The sequence below is a fragment of the Fistularia commersonii genome, chromosome 12, assembly GCF_037954325.1.
Source record: "Fistularia commersonii isolate RoL2024-O1a breed Wild chromosome 12, RoL_Fcom_v1.0, whole genome shotgun sequence".
In the NCBI taxonomy this organism is placed as follows: Eukaryota; Metazoa; Chordata; class Actinopteri; order Syngnathiformes; family Fistulariidae; genus Fistularia; species Fistularia commersonii.
Window position 1 is genome coordinate 18,054,252 of NC_141295.1, and position 27,288 is coordinate 18,081,539.

The 27,288-nt window shown below is 46.5% G+C and overlaps 2 protein-coding genes and 1 long non-coding RNA gene across 20 annotated transcripts in view; all 3 read left to right on the forward strand.

Moving 5' to 3' along the window:
* sorbs2a (sorbin and SH3 domain containing 2a) overlaps positions 1-8,947 on the forward strand; it is a 67,747-nt gene extending 58,800 nt beyond the window's left edge. For 12 of the 17 annotated variants that reach the window (XM_086157472.1, XM_086157477.1, XM_086157481.1 and 9 more), the window contains 7 exons: positions 10-89; positions 339-436; positions 727-841; positions 958-1,086; positions 1,188-1,382; positions 2,677-3,495; positions 3,858-4,751. In XM_086157472.1, coding sequence (XP_086013598.1) covers positions 10-89; positions 339-436; positions 727-841; positions 958-1,086; positions 1,188-1,382; positions 2,677-3,495; positions 3,858-4,436 — 2,015 coding nt within the window. In that variant the 3' untranslated portion in view covers positions 4,437-4,751. Of the gene's footprint in view, positions 1-9; positions 90-338; positions 437-726; positions 842-957; positions 1,087-1,187; positions 1,383-2,676; positions 3,496-3,857; positions 4,752-5,261; positions 5,300-5,434; positions 5,542-7,219 lie in introns of those variants that run through there. The other 5 variants (XM_086157478.1, XM_086157484.1, XM_086157489.1 and 2 more) reach the window with 3 other exon arrangements.
* A 2,488-nt stretch (positions 8,948-11,435) lies between these two features.
* LOC147229031 (PDZ and LIM domain protein 3-like) lies at positions 11,436-24,999 on the forward strand. The gene is made up of 7 exons (XM_086157492.1): positions 11,436-11,641; positions 16,404-16,555; positions 19,184-19,268; positions 19,341-19,528; positions 21,419-21,546; positions 22,376-22,487; positions 24,199-24,999. The coding sequence occupies exons 1-7, from the start codon at positions 11,549-11,551 to the stop codon at positions 24,386-24,388; spliced, it is 948 nt and encodes a 315-aa protein (XP_086013618.1). The 5' UTR covers positions 11,436-11,548; the 3' UTR covers positions 24,389-24,999.
* Positions 11,673-16,396, forward strand: LOC147229032 (uncharacterized). 2 transcript variants are annotated; one of them, XR_015106983.1, is made up of 3 exons: positions 11,673-13,337; positions 13,772-14,687; positions 15,807-16,396. It is a non-coding gene; the product is annotated as an uncharacterized LOC147229032 (long non-coding RNA). The 2 variants fall into 2 exon arrangements; XR_015106982.1 differs by having other exon boundaries at positions 11,674-13,337; positions 15,802-16,395.
* Positions 25,000-27,288: the final 2,289 nt, after the last annotated feature.

Below are 27,288 nucleotides of genomic sequence, written 5' to 3' on the forward strand. Positions count from 1 at the left end.
CAATCACAGACCAGGATGTCACGAGGAGTTATTCTACAATGGATGGACGCCATACACCCCAGAGCAGAAGGCTCACTCCTGACAGAGAGGTAAATCCGGGAATCTATTTATCTAACTTGAGACACGTGAAGAGCCACTAAGTGGTTTTGTTTTATTTGTAGGTCACAGATTTTTGTGTGATAGTGCGCTTGTTGTTTCTTTAAATATCCCTCATTTGAGACCAAACAGGCTAAATGTCTTTTGTTTTCCTAATACGCAGTGCACTTGAAAAGCCATTTTTGCCGTTTGCTTTCTTACGCTCATACCCGGTAATGCTTTCTCTCACTTTCATCTCCTAGGTTTCCCATAAGCAGATGACACAACTCATTCTGTTCTCTCTCCTTCATCAGAAACAGCCCGCCAGAGCCATTTATGATTTTAAGGCCCAGACGGCTAAGTGAGTAAAAAAACGTAAAGCATGGAGCTCTTAACTTCACACCGCCTTCTCTCTGCTCGTCCTATCGTATCATTTTACAAACATGCGCCGCACGCATTTTAAGACAATTCCATCGTCGCGTCCGAGCGCAGCTGGCTGGCTTCGACCGATTTTCTTTGCAGGATTCATTATTATGCACGAATACCAGCCCGCGTCTCTACCGGGCTTATAATGCGCCGCCGTTCCCCGACGTTCGGTGAAACGAGAGCCGCGCCGTGACTTCCTGCTAAATGTACGCGACTGTGTTGCAGGGAGCTGTCGTTTAAGAAGGGCGACGCAATCAACATCATCCGGCAGATAGACAATAACTGGTATGAAGGAGAGCACCGCGGACGGGTGGGCATATTCCCCATATCCTACGTGGAGGTGAGCGCTGCACGTCGCGCTCTTCTTATTTAAAACGCGTGTCACGGAAATCGAGCCGATAAGTTGCCCATTTCGGGATCGGTCGTCTGACGCTTTGGCGTTCTTCTCCGTCTCAGAAGATGCCGTCCGCAGAGAAGCAACAGCCCATCAGGCCTCCTCCGCCGGCGCACGTCAGGGAGATCGGAGAGGCCGTGGCGAGATACAACTTCAACGCCGACACCAACGTGGAGCTCTCTCTCAGAAAGGTAGCCCTCAGCTCCTCCAGGCGAACTTGAAGCAGGGAATATTTTATGGAAGATCGCGTGTGTGTGTGTGTGTGTGTGTGTGTGTGTGTGTGTGCGTCCAGGGTGAACGTGTAATCGTGATCAGGCAGGTCGACCAGAACTGGTACGAGGGGAAGATCCCGGGCACAACCAAACAAGGCATCTTCCCCGTCTCCTATGTCGACGTCACCAAACGCTCGCCGTCCAAAAGCTCCGGCCATCACGTCGACCCACACGGTTACCCTGGAAACAGGACACCGAGCTCCACGCCCACCAAGGTAGGGGAAACGCAGCAGCAGCAGATCCGTCTAAGGTGCACGGCGTACGACTGGACATAATTTAAACAGAGTAATAAGATAAACTTTATAGATCCCCATAGGGGAAATTCCTTTGTCGCAGCAGTTATAATGTCTGTCTCAGAAAATTTGAATATTGTGATGAAGTTCTTTATCTTCTGTAATGCAATTAAAAAAAAAACAAAAATTACTTTTTCACGATATTCTAATATTTTGAGATAGGACTTTTTGAGTTTTCTTAAGATGTAATCTGCAATATTAATATTCTGAGATAGTCCTTCATATCTATAAATAGAGAGACAGTTAAGAAGAGAACAAGACATCCACGAAAATATAGAATAATAATGTGAAAGAGTTTCAGCGTGAATTTAAAAAAAAAACATTATTTTCTTTACTATTGAGCACACCTGAATATAAACCACACTGGCTAAAATAAACTAAATAAACATGTGTAGATATATCGTCCGCCCTTGTCTATAAGCCGCAGGTGTCCATGCTGTAACATGAGATATTTACACGTATTTTATTTTATTTATTTTTTTACTTTTAATTGACATATCGTGACATCCACAAATACGTGCACAAAGGCACAAATTGTGTACACAAATTACGTATACGTACACAAATGCTTTTTTTCTAAACAGTGGCTGTAACCAACTGATGAAAAAGATGAATAATAAATAATAATATAATATAATAAATGCAAGAAAAAAGTCCATGCATCCTTTTTCTGTCCCCGCTTTGTCCTACTCGCTCGTTTGCTCAAAAAACACATAAATTTGACGCATTGTTGTTTAAGCCGCAGTGTTTAAAGCGTGGAAAAAAGTAGCAGCTTATTGTCTTGAAATTATTTATTAAAGTAATTCGTTATTTTCCGAATAAGCCCACCTTGCTATCTAAGGCATTGAATGTTTTGACTTTATCTTCACTTTGTTGTTGCTAAGATAGTTGCACGGATTAAAAGGGGTTCTGGTGTTGCTTTCAAATCCGATGTGACGAGGCAAAAAAATCCAGCGGGTTATAATCCGGAAATTATGGTCGCCGAAATTACAGACCGATCGATTCGAGGTTTGTAACCAGGCAGATGTTCATTTAGAATCTAGTTGTGGAAGGACGTGGGTGAAACCATCCCTTCTGACCGCTGTGTGAACAAGCTACAACACGATCTTTTATCCCCACTAATGTGCAAAAAAAAAAAAAAAAAGCGTGGATTTATCTTTCATCACCTCTTCTGTTTTAAGACCTTGTCTTTGTTTCTCATTTTACCTCCCTGGAGCCGTCCTACAATCCGCCTCCACCCTCCGCCTCCCCTCAGCCCGTGTCGAGAAGGTCCGACTTGCAGGCCGTGACCGACGAGTGGCTCTTTCTCACCATGGAGCCGTCGCCGTCCTCCCCGGCCCGCTCCCTTTCCGCCACCCCTGTGCCGCCGACGCCGCCCCCTCTCCCCGCCGACCTCACGCCTCTCTTCCTCGCTTCGGAGCCTAAAACAATCCCGGAGCCGGAGAGAGAGTCCGCCGCCGTGCCCCGGATCTTTTCCGCCGCCCATCCTTTTCAAGAAGAACGCGGAGGTCACGGCCCACTCGCTCCGCCTCTAACCCGAACCCTCCCTCCCTCCCCTCGCTCCTTCCCCTCGTCCCCGCCGCCCGGTTCTTCACCCGAACGCAAAATATCCGAGCCGTCCCGCATTGCGCTGGCGGCGGAGTCGGGGTTTCTGTCCACGGCGAAGTCGGCCCAAGACATCCGGCTGCACGCGGGAGACCCTTACGACGAGCTGCTGAACATGATTCAGGACGGTTGCGGTGCAGCGTCCGATGTGGACGTTCTGAGGTTGCCGCTCCCCGCGACGCCCCCGTTTCCCGAGACGCTTCGGGACGAGCTCGAGCTTAAAGAGGCGTCCCGTCGAGCGTCCGGCGGCTCCCGGGCGGAGGCGCAGCGTCAAAAAGCGCCGGCAGAAAGCGGGGACGAACAAACGGTCGAGTCCCGGACGCCGCTCTCCGTTAGCGGGATGGCATTTACTGAGCTGTTCATCGTGGAGGACGGTGACATTGTTGAGGACCAAGAGAAGGATGGTTTTAATGAGAGACTCGGTCCACAGGTACAGCATGGTGTGACAGCGACCTTTAGCGTTCACTCGAATTAATGCTCTCGCCAGCGACGATTCGGTTTGTTTGTCAGCCCGCGATAGCATTAGCATTAGCGGAATTAGCGGAACTCCAGCCGGGTTGCTAAGCTGGGGGTAAATGTAGCTCGTACATATCAAGACACGCCCGGCGAATCGTAACGTAGACTCTCGCCTTTGCCAACGTGCGACCAGATACTCTTATATTTTGCACCGTTTGAATTTTCACGGTGCACCGCATTAGCGAGGATGTCACCACGCGTCTTTATTCAGGTCGGCGACATCCCGACCAGGTGTGTGCGATGTGTATTCAACGCTGTGTATCATTGCCTCCGTAGGCCGAGGTCTACCCTTCCGCTCCGCCTCACGCCGGCCTTCCCCCGTCCTCTTCCGCACCGCAACCCCCGACCTTGTTTCCTCCCCCATCGTCGCCGTCGGAGCCTTCCTCCGATCGCTCGAATCGGCGGGACGGCGACGCCGCCCCTTCCTCTCCCCCCGTGTCGCCTCAGCCCACGACGTCCCCGTTCCCTCCTCCTCCTCCTGCCTCGCCTCCACCGCAGAATCCCCAGTTGCAGAGCCGCTCCGGCTCTCCTCGTCCGTCCCGGGTCTCGTCTCGTCACGACTCCGAGTCGTCGGCCCCCTCGGCTCCCTCGGCCCCCTCCTCCCTCCCCTCTTCTTCCCCCCTCGCCGCTTCACGCTCCCCCCCCGCCGTACCGCACCCGGGCCGTAGGTCCCCCAAGGTGAAGGTAAACCCAGAGGATGCCGCTCGTGTTTTTGAAAAAAAAAAAAAAAAAACAAGGATCGAGATAATCGATGAACAACCACTGACTCCGTTTGGGCTCGGATTTAATCTAATCGCAAGCCGACTGATCGATTGCTCGCCGCGAAACGAGGTTGTGTGTCTGTTTGCTGCTTGAAACAATGATGTTAAAGTTTGTTTTGGGTCCCGTTTGGGATCCCTAATGATCAGATGGCCGCTTTTAGGTTGCTAAGCCTGGGGCGTGTGTGTGATTTGTGCACTAATTTGCCGCGTAAACTAACTGTTGTGCAACAGATAATCCCCTCGGGTTACCTCAGGTACTCGTGTGTCTTGGTTTTTTGTTTTGGAATATTTCCCGAGGCTTCAGCATGCGGATGGTTTTTGAGTTTTGCTTCTCGCCACCTGCCTGCGGCGTGCGTGCCTGCGTGTGGACGGTGAGCTCCCGTCGTTTTTTTTTTCGGGGTTCGTCCCGAGATGTGCAGACGTGTTGCTTTCGGTTTTTTGTGCCCGTCAAAACAGGATCCAGTTGTCGGCGGTAAACCTCCCCGTAGCCCCATCTTCTCGCGGAGACCCTACCTGTCGCCCGTAAGGGGTCGAAGGGTAGGGGGACACGTCTTCATTCTAGCATGTGCTCTCGTCGAAGGCTTGAAATCTATCCGAAACAAAATATTCATGCAAGTTTTCTTTTTTCTGCAAAAAATAAGTGGATTCTAGCGTCGGGTTTTTTTTTAGGGGGTCCCGTTGATTTTGAATGCAAACCGAGGGTTGGTTATTTGGGTGAAAGGTGAAATTTATGAGTTTTTGTCACACTTCAGTGAAACAAAACGCACCCATACATACCTGTTAGATCATCTAAACTTTTGCAATCCAGTTGGTTTGTTCACTCCGCTCCGTACCAACTATCACAGAACGCGAAAACAAAATCAGAAAATCCAACTTTTGATTTGATTCTCTGTGTTTTTGTGTCACTCCTTCCCCGCAGCGATTAGTTCAGGAGGCGCTCCACGGCGGAGGAGACCCGTAAGTTATACGATTCTACTAATTCTTCTATCTCCCGCTGAGTCTTCCAGCGTAGCCTCCTCTCTTATTAACATTTTCAAAGTTAACATTTTCCAATAACCGAACAGTGAGCTCTTGATCCGCCGTCCCTCTCAGGTACCAGGCTCTGTACAACTACACGCCACGCAACGAAGACGAGCTGGAGCTGCGGGAAGGAGACATCGTGGACGTGATGGAGAAGTGTGACGACGGCTGGTTTGTCGGTAAGAACATAATGTGGCCTACAAGCAGAAGCTTTTCAGGATCATCGAGAAATCACCTTCAATGTCAACGATGAACGACCCAAAAAGGCGTGAGACAATTCGTTTGGCATTTTAAGAAGTTGCACGAAACGCGATCACCAAAAACCCAACGGTTAAGAACGTAGCACAAAATTCCGAAACGACAATAAAATGGATCTTAAATTGTTTGACCTTCAGGTTGTCGGCCTTTAAATTCCCCAGATCTCGATCCAGTTCAGCATTTAGTCATAAATGTGGCTGATCGGTGAAAACTCATCAAACTGTTTCAAAATGGCTTCCTCCCTAACCCTAACCTTGACCGTTTATATTTTATTGTATTTCTTATTCTCCCTCCTTCCTACTATTATCTATTATTGTTATGTTTTTGCTTGAAACTCTGGCACAATAATTTCCTTCGGGATAAATAAAGTTGTTCTTATCTTATTCAGTAATATTCTTTTTTTTTTTTTTAAATTGCTATCATTTCTTTATTTTGAATATAATACAGTTAGAACCCTAGAAATGTAAAAGGTATTTGGTAACAACAACCAAAACGATCAGGGAGAAACTTATTAAAAGCATTTAACAGGTTGCTAATTCAGTATTCTAACCCAGTGTTTCCCAACCAGAGATCATCAGGTGTGGCGTGGAAAAATACCTACTTTCAAAAACCCGATTGGTACAAAAATGATTTAATCAACGCAAATAATGCGCTTTGTATGTCTTTTTGTCAGAACATTCTGACCCGGACGAAGGCCCAAGTATGAGTAGCGGTTAAAAGACAACACAATGAACATTAGATTCACTTTTACCGGCGAAGCCGCCGAGCCGACTCGGTTCTTCCTGGTGTGTGAGGGAAAAACTTAAACCTCACAGAACTAAACACCCTTCAGTTCAAGAAAAGAAAACAAACTATTTTGTTCATCTGCGTAAACAGACTGAGAAACAGGCAGCGTTGTGGAAGAAAACCACCAAGACGAGTGAGAAAGCTCTGAATTACATTACATTACATTAAATTACATTAGATTAATGTAATGGACATAAGGACTGCAAATAACACTTGCAAATACAAGATGCACAGGAAATATACAGAACAGTAAGCTGGGGTTAGTGAGTTTTTTTTTTTGTTTTTTTTTGACAAAGACGTACACAAACGTACACACACACTGCATAGCCAAATACTACCCGCCTGCAAAATCATTATAGCAGAATCGCTTTTAAAGAAACAGACCAAGTCCCGCTCTCAAATAATACAAGATGTATTGGGAAATTTGCATTGCAACTCGACGAACCTACATATATTAGATATTTTAGATTTAGAGTAAGTAAATTGAGACTGCGGTTTCATTCTTTGTCATTAAAAACATTTCGGACATATTTATATTTTGCTGTTGTGCCCTGTGATTTGTTTTTTTTTTTTTTCCTAATGTAAAATAAGTGCCATTGTTCACGTCACTGACAACTATAAACCACTAGATGGCGCCACAACCTTGTTTTTTATATTCCAACCACAGCCTTTCCCTCAGAAAGTCAACTTACCCTTAAAACCCGCCAAACCTTTATTCCTCTGAGGAAAAAAAAAACCTTGCGGGTGTTTGGTTTTTAGAGTTGATGCTAAAACCGGGACTGACCATCTTCCCTCCTCGCTGTGTGTCCGAAGGGACGTCCCGACGAAGCAAGCTGTTCGGGACCTTCCCCGGAAACTACGTCAAGCAGCTCCAGTAATGATTCCAGCCCCGTCGGCTCCGCCCTCCCTCCGCTCATCACGCCTCGCCGCGTCCGACGCCACCGGAGGTCGCCCGAGACCGGCCGCCCGCCACGTTCCCGCTTCTCCTCGCGGCGCCGCAGACGGGACTCTTAGCTCTAACTAGCCATCTTTAACGGAAGACTTCTATACGACGACGTGTTTTTTAATCCTATCTTTGTAACCTTATTTTTCTATCATGGAGAACACGACCTTTTGGGCGCCGATGGAAGGATATCGAAGCGATTTTTTTTTTTTTTTTTTCTCCGCCGAATCCGAGCATTTTCGAGTACGGCTGACGGGGGGGACTGAAGCCTGACGCGTTTCAGACGCGACCTCGGCGCCGCGACCTTTGGATCGGGCACGACCGGACGTCAGGAAAGAACCCCCGGGAGAGCGAAAGCGTCCGATCTGAACACGGTAGATTTTAAAGCGTAGGAATTAGGGAGACACTCGCGCGTTCTGTTATCTCCACGCTAGGATCGATGCACTTTAACAAAAGGTTTAACACATTTGTTTTGAATTCCACGTCAACGACCGAGGGGCTCGTCAGGATATCGTACGCAAAGCGCTCACCAACCATTTGGGTATTATATTTATTATAAAACGAACGCTGGTCAGAATGTGTTTAGATGATCGCAGGTAGTGCGGAACCACAGCTTTGCTTTTTATTTATTGACCGAATTAACACAGAAGCCGATGGCGGCGGAAGAATCGTCCGACCGACGACAGAAGTATTCCAGATAGTCCTCGGCGGCGACGCGGATCGGAGGTTTTACTTTCAGTTTTTATTTAAATCCGACGTAGAGTGAAATGTTTAGTCGCACCCGTCCGTCAGGTCGCGTTTAAACGACATTTACCGATTGGCCGTTTCCACCTTAGCTAGCTTTGCTCGGTGAAAATAATGTTGTTTTTTTTTGTCGTTCATGTATCTCATCTAACTTGTTTCACATAGAACGGTCCCTGACGACCGGCCAGTTTTAAAGCACCTTAAGATATATTTTGTTTTTATCATAAATTATCCTTCACATCACCTCCTGCCATTCACTGTCTCAGCTAGTGTGAGAACACTGTGTGTGTGTTTGTGTTTGTGTGTGTGTGTGTTCGTCTGTCTTTGCGCGTCTGGGTTTTTTTTGTTTTTTTTTTGTAAGCCTTTTGTATGAGAGCTGTAAAAGCGGCCAACGTCCACGTGCTTTATAAAGTCAGTTATTTTCTCACCGACGTCACATTTGGTTTCCTCTCTTTTCCACGTTTTCTTCCATCGGCGGTGTTGAATTTTACTATTTTCAGTTTTATTTTTTCCGTGACTGTTTCCGTAGCCCGGCGTGTAGATCTGTCCACTTACCTGTCCGAGAATCGGCGACATATTTAAAGCGTAGGTAGGATTAGTCGGGTCGGTGATTGTTGCCTTATAGCTGACTCACTCATTTAATAGCCATGTATATGTGATGCAAATAAATTAATTTATGCCCATGTAGTCGAGAGAATTGACCAGTTGTGCGCAGAACATGAGCAGATATTAACGGCCTCCCAACACACACACACCCACACACACACACACACACACACCGCTGACGTCTCTACTTTGTCGGACTGATTTTATGGGTTGGAATTACTAAATAAAATCCAGCTGGTAGATAAAAATGTGTTTATTTAGCTTTCTCTCGTTCCTATTCTAGCTAATCATTCCTTTCACTTGTTGATGGACTTTTTTTTTTTTTTTTTTTGTTGCAAAAAATCATGTCAAATATTCAATCCGAGATTCTTCACAAAATCAGAGGTTTGCCGTCACGAAGGAAAAGTCAAAGTCCCGTCCTCGAGTGTGTGAACGGCGTTCCCGTCATCACACATTCCTTTTGTTTAATCTAGCTTTGTCTAATGTGCTTTTCCATTCCTGCAAGTATTGCTTTATCACAGGAGGAGAAATAGTTATGATGTGTGTTCATACAGCGGTGTGGAGGGACAACATTGACCTAAATAAGCATCAATATTGCCGAAATAATAATAAATTCATCTTCTGTTAGGGCGCCGCGGCGGCGCAGGCCTCGCCATGTCCTCCACGGTTGCTCCCACAGTCCAAACACTTCATCGGAGACCCTAAATTATCCCGACGTGTGAGTGACAGGATGAATGATAGTTCGTCTAAACAACGTTGATGTTTGTACGCCTAAATGATTTGTGAATGGTTGAATGTCACTATATAACACGGGAATGACAGGGTGAACGGTTGCATGTCTCTTTACGTCCAGGGCGAACCTCGCGACTCCAGCCGCCCGTGACCCTGAATGCAGAATAAGCGGTCTAGACCAGGGGTCGGCATCCTTTAACACCCAAAGAGCCATTTGGACCCGGTTTCCTCGGAAAAGAAAACACTGGGAGCCGCAATTACTTTCTGACGTCTAAAATAAAGGTACCACTGTATATATTGCTTTTTATTACTCTACACTTTGTGTAAACAAGTGTGTCGAGTGTTGCTTCTGAAATTCACAAAGTATTACGGAGAAAATTCAATTTTATTTATGTAATGAACTCATTTTGAGCTTTGGGCTTTCAGAGCGTGTAGCGGAGCCTCGACCTGAATTTTAAAAATAAATCGGGAAAAAAATCACGGTGTTAGTAAACAATAAAAAATAAATATTTGCAGAATATCTTCATAAATATTTATTTTACCTGGTTTGTGGGACTTCTGCTCCTGACCTTCTGCGCACAGCATCTGCAAATCGGGACTTCACCGGCCGGCGGGTAGACCGGCTTCCGCCAGTGTGACGTTGTTTTGAGCGGCGAAAAATAATGAATATAATTTTATTTAATATTTAAAAGTTAAAAAAAGGAATTAACGCAAATGAAATACACTTCAATTAAATATTATAATTTATTTTCCCAAGTCACTCGGAGCCGCAGTATAAAGATGAAAGAGGAGCCGCGGGTTGCCGACCCCTGAGTTAGGCCTTCTAGAAGGCTTGACGGGGAACTCCAGTGTCCTGGAAACAACCCCCTACATGCTACATAGTTGATCCACAAGCTAACAATGACTAACCCTTAACTACCATGCTTCCTTCTTCGCCACAACCATTCACTTGCCCGTTCTGCTGCCCGAGACACGACGACGACGACGACAACCCACCCCTACGAGTTGCACCCGAGCCGTCCAACCTCGCTGCAGCGCCTCTGCTGCCGGTATGCCCAGCCTTTTTGCGCTCCTTAGCCTCGTCAACTCGATAAATTTATCATTTATTTTCCCAAGCCACTCGGAGCCGCGGTGTAAAGATGAAAGAGGAGGTTGCCGACCCCTGGTTTAGAGAAAGAATAAATGAACATTTCTGTCACACCATGTGACGGTTAAAGCGCTCACTTTCATGACACACATGTATGTTTGCAGAGAAAGTCCAGTGTAAAGTGTCCTCTGCGGGTCCAGAAGCAGAGGAACAACCGGGAACCTGGAAAGACACAAACGGGAAGTGATTTTCCAGGTTTTACACGGGTGGCGGGTTGTTTTATTCACAATTTGAGCTGTAACTGGGTTTTATTTTCTCGCCGAGTCACTCGACAACATCTTACATCATCACGCTTCGGGAGGAAGACAATTCTTGATAAGTTTGGATTTCGTGCAAACAAGAAAAGCGAAAGAAGCGAAGTCACGAGCGGTGTTTATTGTTAAAATGCGGAATGTGAGAGGAAGAGGCAAGCTTTTCCCCGACACCGCTTCTAAATAGAAGGAAGCGTCCGAAGAAGACGAGGCCGACGAGACCCGGAACGAAAGGGGATTGTTGATATCGAAGGTCCTGGATCCCGTCCAGATCAATAGCGGCCGGAATGCGTCTGCGGGGATCCGCCGAGGCCAGACGAGCCTCCAGAACCAAATAAGGACGGGAGCGACGAGAACAGAGCGAGAGGAGGCCGTCTGGAAGAGAGGCGACGGCCGGCCGGACCGAGGCCTGCCCAACATCTTCCTCCGCAACGGACGGACGCTAATTGGACGCGAAACGAGACGGCGACGACAGAGCGACCGTTCCTGGCAGGAAGCGGGAGTTCAAACGCCGCAGAGAGGTTTTCCCCCCCCCGCCAAATCCCACCGATTCCTCCCCTGCCGGGGTGGGGTCAGCCCTCTCTCCTCCCCCCTCGCACCGTTCAAAATCTCCATCACTCCGATGCCGCCGGGCTCTCGGGCTGAGCTCTCCGCCGCCGCCGCCGCCGCCGCCGGGCCGCAGGAGGGGAAAAAAAAAAGAGAGAAAAAAAAAAGGAAAAATGCCGCTCAACGTGGTGCTGAGCGGCCCGGCCCCATGGGGGTTCCGGCTGACGGGAGGGAAGGACTTCAACCAACCCCTGACCATCTCCAGGGTGAGTGTGTGTGTGTGTGTGTGTGTGTGTGTGTGTGTGTGAGATAACCTAAACTGGATGATGAAAAACTTCCCCACTATTTCCGGGCACTTCCTTCGAGTTATTATGTGATGAATCTCTAGATATCTTGGGATCAGAAGAGCAGAATTGGCCTCCGGCGGGACTCCCTAAGTGTGTGTGTGTGTGTGTTCTTTGTGTGTGTGTGTGTGTTCTAGAATCAGTCTGGGATTGTTAGTTTTGCGGGGAGTGTGTCTGTCGGGGCTTGCACCTGTGCCGCAGTAAATGCAACAGGCTTAGATACAAATAGCAGCTTACATTATACACACACACACACACACACACTTGTGCATGTGTCATGGAGTGGATTTCGGAGAAGAACGCCTGCGCAAAGCAAGGTTACAAAAATATTCCCCGACCCCTCCTGCGGCCGACTCTCATTGACGGGTTACTAAAACCAGATTGAAGCATCCAGCCGGGCTTTACGGAGAGACGTTTGGAATATTTGTCGGGTTCGGTCACGGGAGCTAAAAAAAAACAAAACAATACACACCCCGATGATGTCCGGCTGTGACCCCTGAGGTCACAGGAGCGCTTAGCACGTGCGGAGGCGTCGACACGTACTTACGGATGCTAATCTCTTAAAGGAATACTTCACTAAAACGCGCGTCTTGTAGTTTTACGTTCAGATTCTTCCGTCAGGCGAGGATCCCGAAACCCCCGCCGGGTGATTCAGGCTCGGAAAACACTTTACGTTGTTAAGCGGAGATGAAAATTAGACGCTTTAAAAGGATTTGTCGTATTTGCTTCACGACAGACACGATGTGGTTTCCCCCCCGCGTTCAAAGATAAGATGAGATAAGAACAACTTTATTAATCCCGAAGGAAATTGTTGTGCCCGAGTTACAGAAAATATAACCGTAATAAATAATAAAAAGAAAAGGCAGAATTAGAAATAAAATGAATTATAAACTATAAAGTGTCTTTGTAACAAGTGAGGTAAGGATTGCACAACAGTATGATAAAGGAAAACTTGTCGTGTACTGTTATGAAATGGAATATTGCACGGTTTTTGTTTTTTTTTTAGGTTAAAGATAGGTTTTTATGGTTGCTTTTAGGTTAAAGATAGGTTTTTATGGTTGCTTTTAGGTTAAAGATAGGTTTTTATGGTTGCAAAGCGTCTATATTTAGGAGCCGACATCAGGAAGCGGCGACTAAAAGGTAGCCGGCGGCTCCATCCAAAAAACCTCACAGCTGTTGTGTCAGCGAACACCTCGCCGCCAACACGGGAGCGGGCGATGAGAGAAAAAGCGGCGTGGACGAAGCGGGGAGGACGAAATGTGAGAACGGAAAGCAAGAAGGAATATGTGAAAGCGGGAGAGTCTCCCGAATCCAAAAAAAGTCCGGGGAAATGCTCACCGACCGGGAGGGCTGATGTTGCGTTCAAGTAAATCCGCTCTCTCTCTCTCTCTTTCTCTTTCTCTCTGCTGCCATTTTTGGTCAGGAACATCCTCCCGTTTGACCCGCCGGTCGGAGAAAGTAAACACGAGTGATTATAATCTTCCCCTCCGCCTTAAAGAGGCACGGCAAACCTGCGGCTCCGAGTGACGGCCGCTCCGCTAATAACCTTTGTGTCTCTGAGGACCTGCCGCTCCAGGAAATAGCACATCCCGTTATTTCAGTGCCGGGTCCAAATAAGGTGACAAATCACTTCGATTTCAGCCTCCCCCGCCGGAGATTCTGACTTTTCTTGTCTTGTATTTTGTTTTTGTTTTTTGTCGCCGCCCGAGACAAGAAACACGAAATCACTAAATTACACGACGGCTCCTTCGAGGCGCTGATTGTTTTCCGTGGAAAAAGGTGAAAGAGGGTCTTCTGAAGGAGGCGGCGGATGTTTTAGAACCTTGACGGGGCCTAAAACCCGTCTTTTAATCCTTTATTTTTTGCACCGTCTTCCCCTTTTCCCTGCACATTATTCTATTTATTTGAAATATTGGCATTCTATCTGGAGTTACATCAATATTTGTCATAAAAACATGCATTTCTATGTTCTATGTTCCAGTCCTTTTGCAAAACACTCACAGGGTTTAATCCGAAATGAGAGGATGGTTTTTTTTTTCTTTCTCCTTTTAGTTTGCGGGATTATCACGCCAACAGATCACGAAAAAAAGGATCAAAACGAAGGAATGTCGAGATTTGCGCTTTTAAGGAAGCACGCAGAAGAATAGAGGATGAGCTCAAAGACAAATAAGCATAAATCCAAGCGGGTCAAGGGAAGTTCAGTTTTGTTTTTTATGTGTGTGTGTGTGTGTTTTCTTTGATGACGGAACAAACAGGAAATGATGGTCGGACGACGCTCGAAGGAGAACCGTTCTAGATTTGGAGGCGCTGCTCGGGAATCAAACAAAAGCTCGGGGTTAAAGTTCTGCCGGGAGTCGGACAGCGGAGCGGCGAGCCTCAGAAACCCGGCGAACGCTGGGCTGTAAATCATCGCTCCCTCTTTGGCAGGCCGCAGAATTTCCCCCCTCGCCGCCGCCGCCGCTTTCATCCCCCTTATTTATAGCCTCATGACTTCATTCAAGTTTCCCCGATAACGTCCCGCTCTCACTGAGGTTCCTATGTCCGGTAATGCAATAAGGGCACGGCCACTGTGCATCTGCTCTCTGTGTGTGTGTGTGTGTGTGTGTGTGTGTGTGTGTGTGTGTGGTAGCGTTGCGCTCGGGGTTCCGACCGAGGCACCCCCCCCTTGAGATCTTCGAGCCTCTTCATTAATCCCGTTCGCCTTCCAGGGGCCGACAGTTTTCATATTCCATCTGGATGCTGTCACCTTACAGGCAAGGAGCACATGTTTACTTAGTTGCCATGGCGACGCAGGGACGGTTTACATTCACGCATTCTGACCGGAGCGCCACCTTTTCTCTTTGCGCCTTCCAGAGGAGACCGGATGAAACCTCATGACCGTTTCTACATTCGAATTCTGCCCCTCTAATATTCCTGAAATGACGTATTTGCAGCATGTCAACGTGCACTTCCGAAGTATTTCAACCAGGTGAATCGCTCGGGAAACGACCTGCAGCTGTGACCCCTGCAGGGGAGGGTTATTAAAAAAGATGAGGTGCCGGTGATGAAGAGCGGAGCCCGACTCTTCATCGTGCACAGCTGTGCACGCAGGACGGAACCAGACGTCGGCCTCTATTTTAAATCCCCTTTCTTTTTGAGCTTATGGTTAGCGCTAGGCTAGCTCTTCCGTTATTGTATCGCGTCAGCTACTAGCATGTAGCTGTTAGCACTACTGTTGTTTATGATTAGCGAGAGATCATTAGCGATCATTAGCACCCGAATAGATCAGGCATGAAAAAAGGAAAACAGAATAAACAGTAAATGTTAATTTTGGTGTGATTTGTGATTTATTTGAAATTTCGTGAGTCGAGGTTCCACTGTATATATATATATATATATATATATATATATATATATATATACGTGTGTGTGTGTATGTATATATATATACATATGTATATATATGTATATATATATATGTATATATATATATACGTATGTGTGTATGTATGCGTGTATGTATAAATGTATATGTATCTACACATAGCTATATATACGTATGTGTATATATAGAGAGATAGATAGATATAGATATCTATCTACAGGGCTGTCTCAGAAAATTAGAATATTGTGATAAAGTTCTTTATCCCCTGTAATGCAATTACAAAAACAAAAATGTCATACATTCTGGATTAATTACAAATCAACTGGAATATTGCAAGCCTTTTATTATTTTAATATTACTGATTATGGCTTATATCTTAAGAAAACTCAAAAATCCTATCTCAAAATATTAGAATATCGTGCAAAAGTCATTTTTGTATTTTTAATTGCATTACAGTAGATAAAGAACTTAATCACAATATTCTAATTTTCTGAGACAGTCCTGTATATGTATAATACAGTGGAACCTTGACTTGCAAATTTTCAAATAAATCACATTTTCATTCATGTAATGAACGCCACAATTAACATTTACAATTTTTTATGTTTACCCTTTTTCATGCCTGAGCTATACATATATATATATATACATACGAATTTCCGAGATCCAAGCTGTAGCTTAGATTTTTTTTTTTTATTTTTTTTTTTTGTGATACAAGCCCAGATCCTCTGAGTTGAGCGTTCGACGCTGACGTGGCCGCCGCTGGAAGAGAAGTGGTATTTAAAGACAGTTGGACGCGCCGAAAATCCTGGAAAACCACGAGTGTGTTCTTCATGAAGAGATAGAGTTGTTGTTGTTGGTGAGATACGGAGAGAGAGACATTTACGGCGGGAATGTCGACAGACGAGGCGTTAAAAGGCGGTTGGGGTCAGTTTGATGGTTTTGAAAGAGAAGCAGCTTCATTCCATCCAGAAATGAAGTTTCGCCATAAAGTGGAGCAAAATGTCCAAGTTACATTTTAGCATCACGTTGTAGCATTAAGAGTGAAGCCAGAAAGTTAAGGATAGAGCAACAAATGAAAAATGGCATCTTTTTCCGATCTTCAAGGTAAACCCCCCCCTGATAACACCAGATTACTTCTTTACATTCTCTTTTATTACATATCTATTTAACCGTATTCTATTAAGTATATTTTTCTGGCTGCAACGGATTAACAGCGTTTCAGTTCATTTTAATGGGGAAATTTAATTTAATATACCGAGCTAAGGTTTGACCGTGCACGTCTTGTGCGTCACCGCCTCCCTCTCCCCTCCCGTCCAGGTCACCCCCGGCAGCAAAGCCTCCGTGGCCAACCTGTGCGCCGGCGACGTGATCCTGGCCATCGAGGGCGTCCCGGCCGGCGGCATGCTGCACTGCGAGGCCCAGAACAAGATCAAGGAATCCACCAATCAGCTCGCTCTGACTGTGGAAAGGTCACCGCACACATACACAATACAGGAAACACCTGCACGGCCCATAAAATTCAATACGTTCCAGCCGCAATTATTACCGCTTTCCAAAAGCTCGTAATTTTCCGGGCAGCTGTTGAGTCCCGTTAGCGGAGACGGAAGGGCGCTATCGCGGCGATGCATTAGATTACTGCGTGTTATTTTTACCACCTCGATGCTTCATTGGCATCCGAGTGTGTGCGGGAGCTGGTTTCCAGTGATCGCGGTACTCCTTGAACCTCGCCGCTTTATCCTTTGGCGTCAGGCAGTTGTTGGGGAACCGTCCGCTTCTGTGCTTTATCGAGTTGACGAGGCTAAGGAGCGCAAAAAAGCTGGGTATACCGGCAGCAGAGGCGCTGCAGCGAGGTTGGACGGCTCGGGTGCAACTCGTAGGGGTGGGTTGTCGTCGTCGTCATGTCTCGGGCAGCAGAACGGGCAAGTGAATGGTTGTGGCGAAGGAGGAAGCATGGTAGTTAAGGGTTAGTGATTGTTAGCTAGTGGATCAACTATGTAGCATGTAGGGGGTTGTTTCCAGGACACTGGAGTTCACCGTTAAGCCTTCTAGAAGGCCTAACTCAGGGGTCGGCAACCCGCGGCTCCGAGTGACTTGGGAAAATAAATTATAGATATTTAATTGAAGTGAATTTCATTTGTTTTAATTCCTTTTTTTAACTTTTAGTTCAAAGTTGGAAGATTATTGTGATCTTGAAATATTAAATAAAATTATATTTATTATTTTTCGCTGCGCAAAATAACGTCGCACTCGCGGAAGCCGGTATACCCGCCGGCCGGTGAAGTCCCGATTTGCAGATGCCGTGCGCAGAAGTTCAAGAGCAGAAGTCCCATAAACCAGGTAAAAATGAATATCTATGAAGATATTCTGCAAATATTTATTTTTTATTGTTTACTGACACGGTGATTTTTTTCCCGATTTATTTTTAAAATTCAGGCCAAGGCTCCGCTACACGCTCTGAAAGGCCAAAGCTCAAAATGAGTTCATTACATAAATAAAATTCAATTTTCTCCGTAATACTTTGTGAGTTTCAGAAGCAACACACTACACACTTATTTATAGAAAGTGTAAAGGTAATAAAAAGCAATATATACAGTGGTACCTTTATTTTAGACGTCAAAAAGTAATTGCGGCTCCCAGTGTTTTCTTTTCCGAGGAAACCGGGTCCAAATGGCTCTTTGGGTGTTACGGGTTGCCGACCCCTGCTCTAACTCCACCAAACACCGATGATGGAAAGGGCGCATTTGAAAACCACGATGATTTGCTTCAAACTGTTGTCAGCTGATGTGGGTAAGCGGTGTCTGGTTGGTCGGTTGGTTGGTTGGTTGCTGGCAGCCGCCTTGTTTAGGATTTTGGCTTCAAGACGTGTTTTTACACATGGCATTTTACAAAAAACCTCATTTTACACTTCTGACCAAATAAACCTCATCGCATCCGCCAAAGAACGCAAAATCCCTACCCAGTTTTCTTCGTGCAGCACAGATCCGGACCACACTTTTTAAGATGATCTGACATTCATTCCAGGAGCGAGCAGTGGGCGACGGGTGCCAGGAAACATTGACTTTTTCCGGTGCAGAAACCTTGGACGGATCCCGGCTCATCGCTGGCGGCCTTCTGCCTCGACCGGGCGACGTGAAAATAGAGACAAGAAGAGAGTGAGATAGAAAGCAAGAGCGAGATGAAGAAAGAGGAGGATGAGACGGACAAACGGATGATATACAAGTTGAAACAGTAGCGCTCACGGCTACATGCTAATAGCCAAATTGATACAGTTACAGCTTTGGGACTCGAAAAAGAAAGAAGTAAGTTGGACGGCTGCAGAAGATCACGCTACAACCCTGGAAAGATCTTCAAAAAGAGAGTCAGAGGCACTGGGAGAAGGGACATGAGTGCAGACAGGTGCATCAGGGGAGATCCCTAGAGGCGCTAAGCTAATGCTAACTGTTAGCTTCCTCAAAAAGAGATGTTTTAAGCCTGGTTTTAAACAAAGAGGGGGCGTCCACTCCCAGATAGAGCGATCGGGCGAGGATTTTACATTCTGCTCCGATTTGTACCTGGAGCCGGTCCCGCAGATCCGATTCCTCGGACCAGTTCTCGTGAGAAAAGTCGTTGTCAAGACAGAGTTACAACCATCCAGAACTGGAAGGCAAGAACGCAGACGAGGCGAAGTGTTTGACATGCAGGAGGCTTCGGTTCTTATCAGGACACCCAGTTTTCAGAGCAGACAGACAGAATATTCTAGGGACTGATTCATGAATAACGAAATGAACGAGTCTTTGTGAGGCACAAAGAGTTCATGACTTTAATTTCCTGAAGTTTGCGATAAAGTAAAAAACGTCAATTAATCCTCGAAACAAAACCTGAATCAATGTAATCATATCATTCTGATTAAGGAAAAAAAAAATGTGCTGCTTTTTTTACTCCGTTATTCATCTCGCACTTCCCGTCAGCCAATAAACCCCTGATTGGAAATGACCTTCAATTTCTTTATGCAAATAATCCGTAGATCCTTTGTCGCGAAATTTAAAGAATGTAAACAATGGACCTTTCACACGGGTTGAACGCGTGCACGGGTGACGCGGCGATCGATCTGTTTCCAGGGGTGAAGCCAAACTGTGGTCGCCGCGGGTGATGGAGGAGGGGAAGGCCCACCCGTTTAAGATCAACCTGGAGGCCGAGCAGCAGGTTTGCGCCGTCGACTCCGATCCGTTCCTCCTCCCGTCCGAGTCTGATCGCCGTCCTCGTCCCGCCGTCCAGGAGTACAAGCCCATCGGCGCGGCTCACAACCGCCGGGCTCAGCCGTTCGTCGCCGCCGCCAACATCGACGACTCCCGCCAGGTGGTCAGCACGGCCTACAACACCCCGATTGGCCTTTACTCCTCCGGCAACATCCAGGACGCCATGGAGGGTCAGATGCGGGGTCTGGTCCACCCCAAGCCCGTCAGGTGACTCGCACACGAGGTTTATTCTCGCCGATACGAACGCGTCTTCGAGTCAAACGCCACCCGAGATGTTATGAAAAACCTAAAATGACATCAGGATGTGATTTTCAGACCTCCTTCCTGTGGTTGGTTCCCCACCAACACAAACCTTGTTTTCCTAAACCCCCCAATTTTTTTTTGAGTTTTCAACAAAAACTCCGAGGATCACGTCCAACCCGCCAATCACAGGAGCCTTTCGACTGCTTCGGAAAAAATCCATAACAGGTTCCCGGTTGGATTCTGGATCCTCCAGTTTCCTCCCACAGTTCATAAACATGCAGGAGGTTCATTGGAGATCCTAAAATGTCCAAACCTCTGGATGACTGAGTGAATGCTTGGTTTCACGTCGCTGTGGTTGATCTAGATCAGCGATCTCCAACCCTCGGGCCGCGGACCCGTACCGGTCCATTAGACGTTTGGTACCGGGACGCATAGGAAGAATAATTAACTTACATTATTTCCATTTTATTTATTATCCAAGTCTGAATGTATTAGTTTGAAAAATGACAGAATTCTGTCCGTTGCTCGCCTCGGTCATGAGGCCGTTGGACACCGAAAAGAAAAACGCAGGAATATTTATGCATTAATATTGACATTTATTTATGCGCCGGTCCGCGAAAATAATGTTTGACAGTAAACCGCTCCGTGGCGCAAAAAAGGTTGGGGAGCCGCTGATATCGATAATGGATGAATAATAATGAATGAATCGACTAATGTTTTTTTTTCGTCTCTATTTATGTGTTTCTGCATTAAGTTCATGTGAACAGAAAGTAAAAAAAAAATCAGAACGCACGAAAATCACCAGGTTTAATAGATCCTCTAATAAGAAAGATAAATTCTTTTATCACAGCAGCGTAAATATCAATAAATATGAATATAGATATAAAAAGACAATTAGAAAAAAAAAAGAAAAGCCATCCACAGATAAACAGACGGCAGAGAGAACGACAACAGGAACAACATCGAGGTTAATCTTGGCTTTACGGCTAAAAACAAGAAAAAGATGAAAGTAGCTGCAGCTTCCCGGTTCCCTCCCGCCTCGGAGAACCCGACCCGGCGTCGGACCCGATCCGAGCCTCGACCCGCTCCTCCTGAACCCCGCGGCGGCCCTCCGGTGCCATCGTGTGGATTTCATTAGACCGCCTGATATATGTTGTGTCACAGGGAATGTATTACCGCCGCACACTGGAATGAATCCCTCCGTTGCCAAACCACAACCTGTGATTCGGACATAAATCACATCAGACCCGGGTCGCGGCGGCTGATGAAGAACGTCTCATCCGCTCCCGTTCCTTCACCTCACCGCCGCTATTATTGTTATTATTATTATCATTATTATTATTCATCCGCGGCCCGTCTGGTTCCGGACGTGTCACGGCGCATCTGTGCAAACACGACATCACTTCCTCACACGTGTCACTCCCCGAACTCTGTCGTCTATTTTATCCCCGTTGGTCGCGGCTTGTTAGCATCCTGCTTATTTTTGTTGATTTCTGTCATTCTATCCCTGTTGTTGTCGTTTTGGTCGTCTATTTTCACCCATGCTGTTTTTTTTTTTCCCCTTCTGTTGTCCATTCTTATCCTTGTTGTTTAATTTGTGTTTAATCTTCTAATCGTCACTCTATTTATATTCATATTTCTTGATACTATCGTTGTGACAAAAGATTTTTTTTCCCCCGAGGGGATCGATAAACCGCTCACCATCTTTTTCCTTTTTCAGCAGGTTAGCGCTCCCGTCAATCTCGGGGTAACGTTGTCATCAAGCTCGGGATCCTATCGCGTTCTTCGGGGTGATCTCTGGACAAAAATAAAAGAAAATTTCTTCTGCCTTGGTGTCATTTGATGCATCTGCAGCCCCAGGACCCTGTCCAGCATCGAGGACTCCGACGTCTACCAGATGCTGCAGAAAGACGCTGAGGACCCCCAGGAGCCGCGGCAGTCCGGCTCCTTCAAAGCCCTGCAGGAGTTTGTCGACAGCGACGGTGAGTTTCGGGGATGATGATGTATTTCGAGGAAGCGGCGCAAACCTCGGGGTCGCGAAGGGTTTATTTGTAGTCCTTGGCAGCCGGCCACTCACAACTCCTCCCTCTGGAGACATGGAGACGTCTCGCTAACCGTGAGAACTTACTCTTTTTCTTGTTTTTTTTTTTTTTTTTTTTTTGACATTTCGTCGTGATCGTCGTTTTAAAAACGGCAGAGAAAATGTTTCCTCGAATCGGGGAAGCCATGATGTTTTGTAGTTTATCTGTAACTTCCCCGGACGTGCCAGCGAACAGCAACTGAAAACGATATTACGGTGATGGTTCGGGTTATTATGCCGCCGTTATTTCGTGTTTTTGTCAGAAACAAAAAAATCTCTATCGTCTCCTTGTCTTTCGATACGAGGCAAGAATCGGACGTCGGGTCTGTTTGGCTCCGCAAACTTTGTTTCCCCGTTGCGACTTCACGCTCGCTCGTCGTCACGGAGATCCAGCGTTGCGTTGATGAAGAACCGTCTGCTTCAGTTGATTGCGCGTTCGGCGTGGACTCGCGCATCCATGAATTATTCACAAGTGGGATTAATGGCGGCTCCGGGACGAGATCGACGCGGCTGATTGCGTGACATTATCTTCACCGGGACTTTGTCGAAAAATAAAAACAAACCTCATACTGTGTTATTACATGATAACCCATGAGGAGATGTCATTAAAATAATTAAAAACAGAGAGAAAGACGTCCCTCCTTGTCTTAAGAGTCATTGAGGACTCGAGAGGCCCTTTGGCGCTTTGTCATTTTGTCCAATCGTGAGCCGTTTTTCTCCCACGCAAACAGGCACTCGTCCCCTGGTGACCAGGACGGTTCGCGCCCCGACCACCAAGACCACCCCTCCCACAGGAAACCTGCAGAAGCTGCCCATCTGCGACAAGTGTGGGAACGGGATCGTGTGAGTGAAAAATCACGATTCACCCCCTCCTTTATTTGTATTCCATAGGAATATTCTCATATAAATTGCTCAAAAAAGTAAAGACTAAGATAACACATCCAAGGGCTGAATGAATGAAATATTCGTACTCAGCGCTTTGTTTTTTTACGTCATCGAATGTGCAAAATCACGCCAAAGTGATCGATGGAAATCAAATGTTTCAACCCATGAAGATCTGGAATCGAAATAAAACACTGAACGTCCTTAAAACAAGTCCAAATGAATCCGTGTTGCTTCCTAAGCGGACGCTTCTATTTCCCACAAGTGTGATTGACATTGTGGTGTTTAAAGTGTTCCCTTTATTTTTTTTTTTTAGCAGTGTATATGTTTAATGTAGAACTGCGATAATTCCCACGCTTCAACATGCGTCAATTTAATCGTACTTTTTTTTGATATATTCTTGTGGAATTATATCCGTTATCAAAGTACGTAGCTACTACCCTCTAGTGGCAGAGACGCAGATATGGGAACAACGGGATAGAAAAAGAGGTTAGCGCAGAGGTTAGCGCAGAGGTTAGCACAGAGGTTAGCGCAGAGGTTAGCGCTTCCAGCTAACAGAGAGACGTTTCCCCGATTGGATTCCCAGTGAATTGTGGAGTTTCCACGTTCTCCCCCGTGTCTGCGTGGGGTTCCTCTGGCTTCTCCGGGTTCCTCCGCGGTCCAAACACATGCAGGAGGTTCATTGGAGGCCCTACATGGTCCAGAAGTTTGGATCTCGGCCAATGACAGCTGGGTTGGGCTCCTCCAGATGCATGAATTAATCAATCTGATATTCAATAAGGGGTGAAAAAGGAGATACAGTATATCCCTGTTTATCGCGAGGGTTACGTTCCAAAAAGAACCCGTAATAGGCAAAATCCGTGAAGTAGAAACCTTTATTTTTTTTTTTTACAATTATTATGCAATTAAATACTCTATTATACATTGAAAAGAAAGAACAAACTATTTTACAGGCTCAATCATTTGGTTTTTTTTTGACAAATAACTTCTGTACTGTACTGTCAAATAATAATTTTAATCATCGATGTGAACAGAAGGCTTCAAATTGCGGAGATTAGCACCGCCCACCGCGACCCGAGGAATTGGATTAAACGGGAGAAAATTAAAAATAATTATGAAAAAATAATGCAGTGTTTTCCTCTTTTGAAGCCCGCAGTGCAGGTGTGTTTGTTCGGGAGAAGAACATAGTGATAGGCAGTTGTTGTCGCTCTTTTTTCTTCTTTGCAAAAAGACCCTTTTTGCCGCCATCGATCATGTTAGAGAACTGTAATGAACGGCTCATCAGAGGGTCCCATTCTTGAGCTGCTCGCTGAAGTTCAACTCCAAATCGCAAGAGAATTCGCACGTACGTGATGTAAATTCGCCAAGCTGTTTTACGTACGTGTACATATTAAACTGCAACGTTATTGAGTGACTTTTTAGCCAATCAGAATGCAGAACACGATGCACGATGCGAATCCGTGAAGCGGCGAAACCGTGAAAAGTAAACCGCGACATAGCGAGGGATCACCGTACCCGTATGGGATCTGTTTACGAATCTGCAAATTGCACCGAATGGAGAACGCGTTAGCATCTTTTAGCGACGGAGACGCGTTAGCATCCAAAACCGTGTGATGTTTTCACTCAGGAGAATCCCCTTCCCCTTTCTGTGTGTGTGTCTCCCACGCCTCAGTGGAACGGTGGTGAAAGCGCGGGACAAACATCGCCACCCGCACTGCTTCGTCTGCTCCGACTGCGACGTCAACCTCAAACAGAAAGGCTACTTCTTCGTGGAGGGGCAGCTTTACTGCGAGGTTCACGCCCGAGCCCGGATGAGACCGCCAGAGGGCCACGACCTCATCACCACCTACCCCTCTGCATAGACCCCCACACACACACACACACACACACGTATGCACCCTACATAACACTGCGTCTTGCATCTATATAACACATTCATCGTCGTCCTCGTTTGCGTGCATTCATATTTCAAGTGCAGTTTTGCGCCCTCCGCGTGATGACGATCCGCGTCAGGATGTTTTGCGGGGCGATCGTTAGAAGCAGCCCCCTTTTCAGAATAAAAATATTTAAAATAAGACTCGCCGACCGGCGCCAGCTCGCCACTAGAATATTCAGTTCTATGAATATCCGATGGGGAAAAGGGGAAGCAAAAGCGACCCGCTCTCGTTCCAATTGCACTTGAAACGCGGAGGGGCTTCATCGAGGGTCGAGGATTGCATTTGCATCGCCGGTCTATTGTATCGTTGAGGGTTTGGCGGCGCGCTAATCGGCGTGGTTAAACGTCACCGTTCGCTTCCTGGCAGCGGCACATTTCTGCCACCGTGAAAAAACAAAACAAAAGAAGTAATCGTGACGGCCCCGATCGGCGGGGTGTTATGGAATTTACAAAAAATGTGCCGATGAGGAGACGAGGAAACATGCGGAGACTCTTAATCTGGTGATTTTCTCCCAATAAAGAACATCTATCAATGTCCACGGTTGTGACGCGCATCTTCTGCCACCGTATTTCTGCATTTATGTATTTTCTGTATTTTACTTGTTTACGGCGGGATTTAAAGGGCCGGAACTGGCGCCACCCATCTGTGAGGTCGGGTACTGCAGACGAAGGGGTTTCTCCGTTCGTGACGCATTGGAGTTCTCAAATCCGGGGCTCTCGAACTTCTAGCGGCCGTTCCTACGGATTCGCTAGTCAGATGTGATGTGCTGGACGGATCTCCGGAGCTTTGACCAGAAGGATTCTCCCGAAAAAGCATTTCTAATTTCGTCCGGACCACCAAAATGGCACGACCACCACGTCTTTCCAACACGTCCATCCAAGCTGGGCTAGTAATACCTGTAGCACAACTCCAGCGCCTTCCACCGCAACACCAATCTCGATATGTCACGGCGGAGAAAGAAGAATTGATTACGAAACTAATGATACGCATAAGTGGCAGCGCACACAATTGCAAATTGATCCATCACACCTGCAATCACCGCAATGAGTTTCTGCTCCCGCTCGGGCGAATCAAAGATGCGTTCGAACTCAAGCGTTTATTTTCTTTACCGAGCTTCGCTTCCAAGCAAATCCAAACTTTGGGAAACTACTTTCCCGCAGGAAAAAAAAATGTTAAAACACCCCACGATGTGTTGAGGAGGAAAATCCTGTCGAACCACGACGTCGTCGGATCCGCGCGATCCAGAAGAAGAAGAATTGACGAGCCGGATCGATTCCCGCTCCGCCCGCGGGATGGCGCAAATGAAATATGAGTCCGCGGGGATGAAAAGCAAAAGGACGGACTTGCAGGATCGCAAGAAACTTACAGGAAACAAAGACAAAAATACATAGAAATTGAATTTGCTTCTGAGCCGCTCATTTGATTTGATTAGCACGTGTGCTTTCCCCGAGCGTACACTCCGCTGCTCGATAAACCCCGGACAGTAAAAAGAAACGGATATTGATTTAGCGGCGAGCTAATCCCCCCGTCCCTCCGGCCTCCCGCCAAGAACCAAAGTAAATTTAGCGAGCGACTCGTCGACAGGAAGGACCGACGCGCCGGCGCAATCACTGTAAAAGCAGGCGGCGCTCATTAGGACGGCGGCTGCGAACGAAGAGCGCGGGCGGGGGGGAAGGGACGCCGACGAAACCCCCCACGGGGATGTTTATTTCCCGTCGAACCCGGATCGCACGAGCGACGGGAACATCCGCCGCCTCCGCTGAGAACCGAGGATGAGACTCGAGTCAAAGCTTCTGCAAAGTTTATTAAGAAATCTGCGGTTTTCGCCGCGGGCGGGATTTCTTACCATCTGTTTATATTTGCATTTAACGGCGTGTGTGTTATATTTACGGTTTAGAAATCCAGATTTAAATAAAGTTGGGCTTTCAAACCTGCTTCGGGCGACCGAGAGAAGACGGTCGGAGGACTCGAAGGTGAAGAGCAGCCGTGTTGAAGGATGGAGAAGGATGGAGAGGAGCAGGGATGAGTCCTTCAGAGCGCCTGGTAGATGTTCTGGAGGTTGTAATGGTTTGGACCTGGATGGAGAAGGTCTGGAGGAAGACCTGAGAGGAGGTAGATGATGGATTCTGGTCCCTGATGGGAGCGACAGAAAGGACGAGAAGACCAAGAAGAAGAACTGGGTCCTCATTTCTGTCCGATGAGGATCAATGTTGCTCCTTGATGGACCATCTGCGGCTTCCAAACCCACGGAGATGAATGAAAATCCAGCGACGTCGGATCTCACGTGTCCAAACGTAAACGTGACAAACAAGCCTCTGAAGCCTCTTTCATATCATATCAGTTGTTTTACCTGATCATAACTCATATTTTTCTCATTTATTAGGTCTTTATTCGAAACCTCAAGCCTTTTTTGTGACGCTAAACCGAAGTTTGAAGTTTTCTTTGAACAGATAAGAAGACGCTCACACGGTAAACGGGGGATTTTTAGCGATAGCAGGGTTGGTACTTTCTGGAACGAGATATATTTATATTAGAAATAAGGACGGGATAAGTGTGTATTCTCTGAAATCTGGTGAAAATCAGCACCACTCGTGAATTTGCCGATTAAATGAACGACTGCTGTCGCCCGAGCGCTGGAAAATTAGACAAATCATCAAAATGAGCTGAAGTAGGAAGCATGTCTCCTGTTACTAAAGGACAAATTATTCTTTCGAAAATTACATATGTATGATAGTGAGAATTATAATTATCGTCATATTTTAATAAAGGTCCTACTGATAGTTATTCTTGTAGTGTTGTTGCTGTTATTGTTACTAATATTATCA

What these genes read in the sequence shown, in the direction of transcription:
- LOC147229031 (XM_086157492.1), top strand. Translation starts at nt 11,549, where the DNA reads ATGCCGCTCAACGTGGTGCTGAGCGGCCCGGCCCCATGGGGGTTCCGG. An exon ending in CTCGCTCTGACTGTGGAAAG is followed by an intron (nt 16,556 to 19,183) that starts GTCACCGCACAC and finishes ATCTGTTTCCAG; the next exon opens with GGGTGAAGCCAAACTGTGGT. An exon ending in GGAGTTTGTCGACAGCGACG is followed by an intron (nt 21,547 to 22,375) that starts GTGAGTTTCGGG and finishes CCACGCAAACAG; the next exon opens with GCACTCGTCCCCTGGTGACC.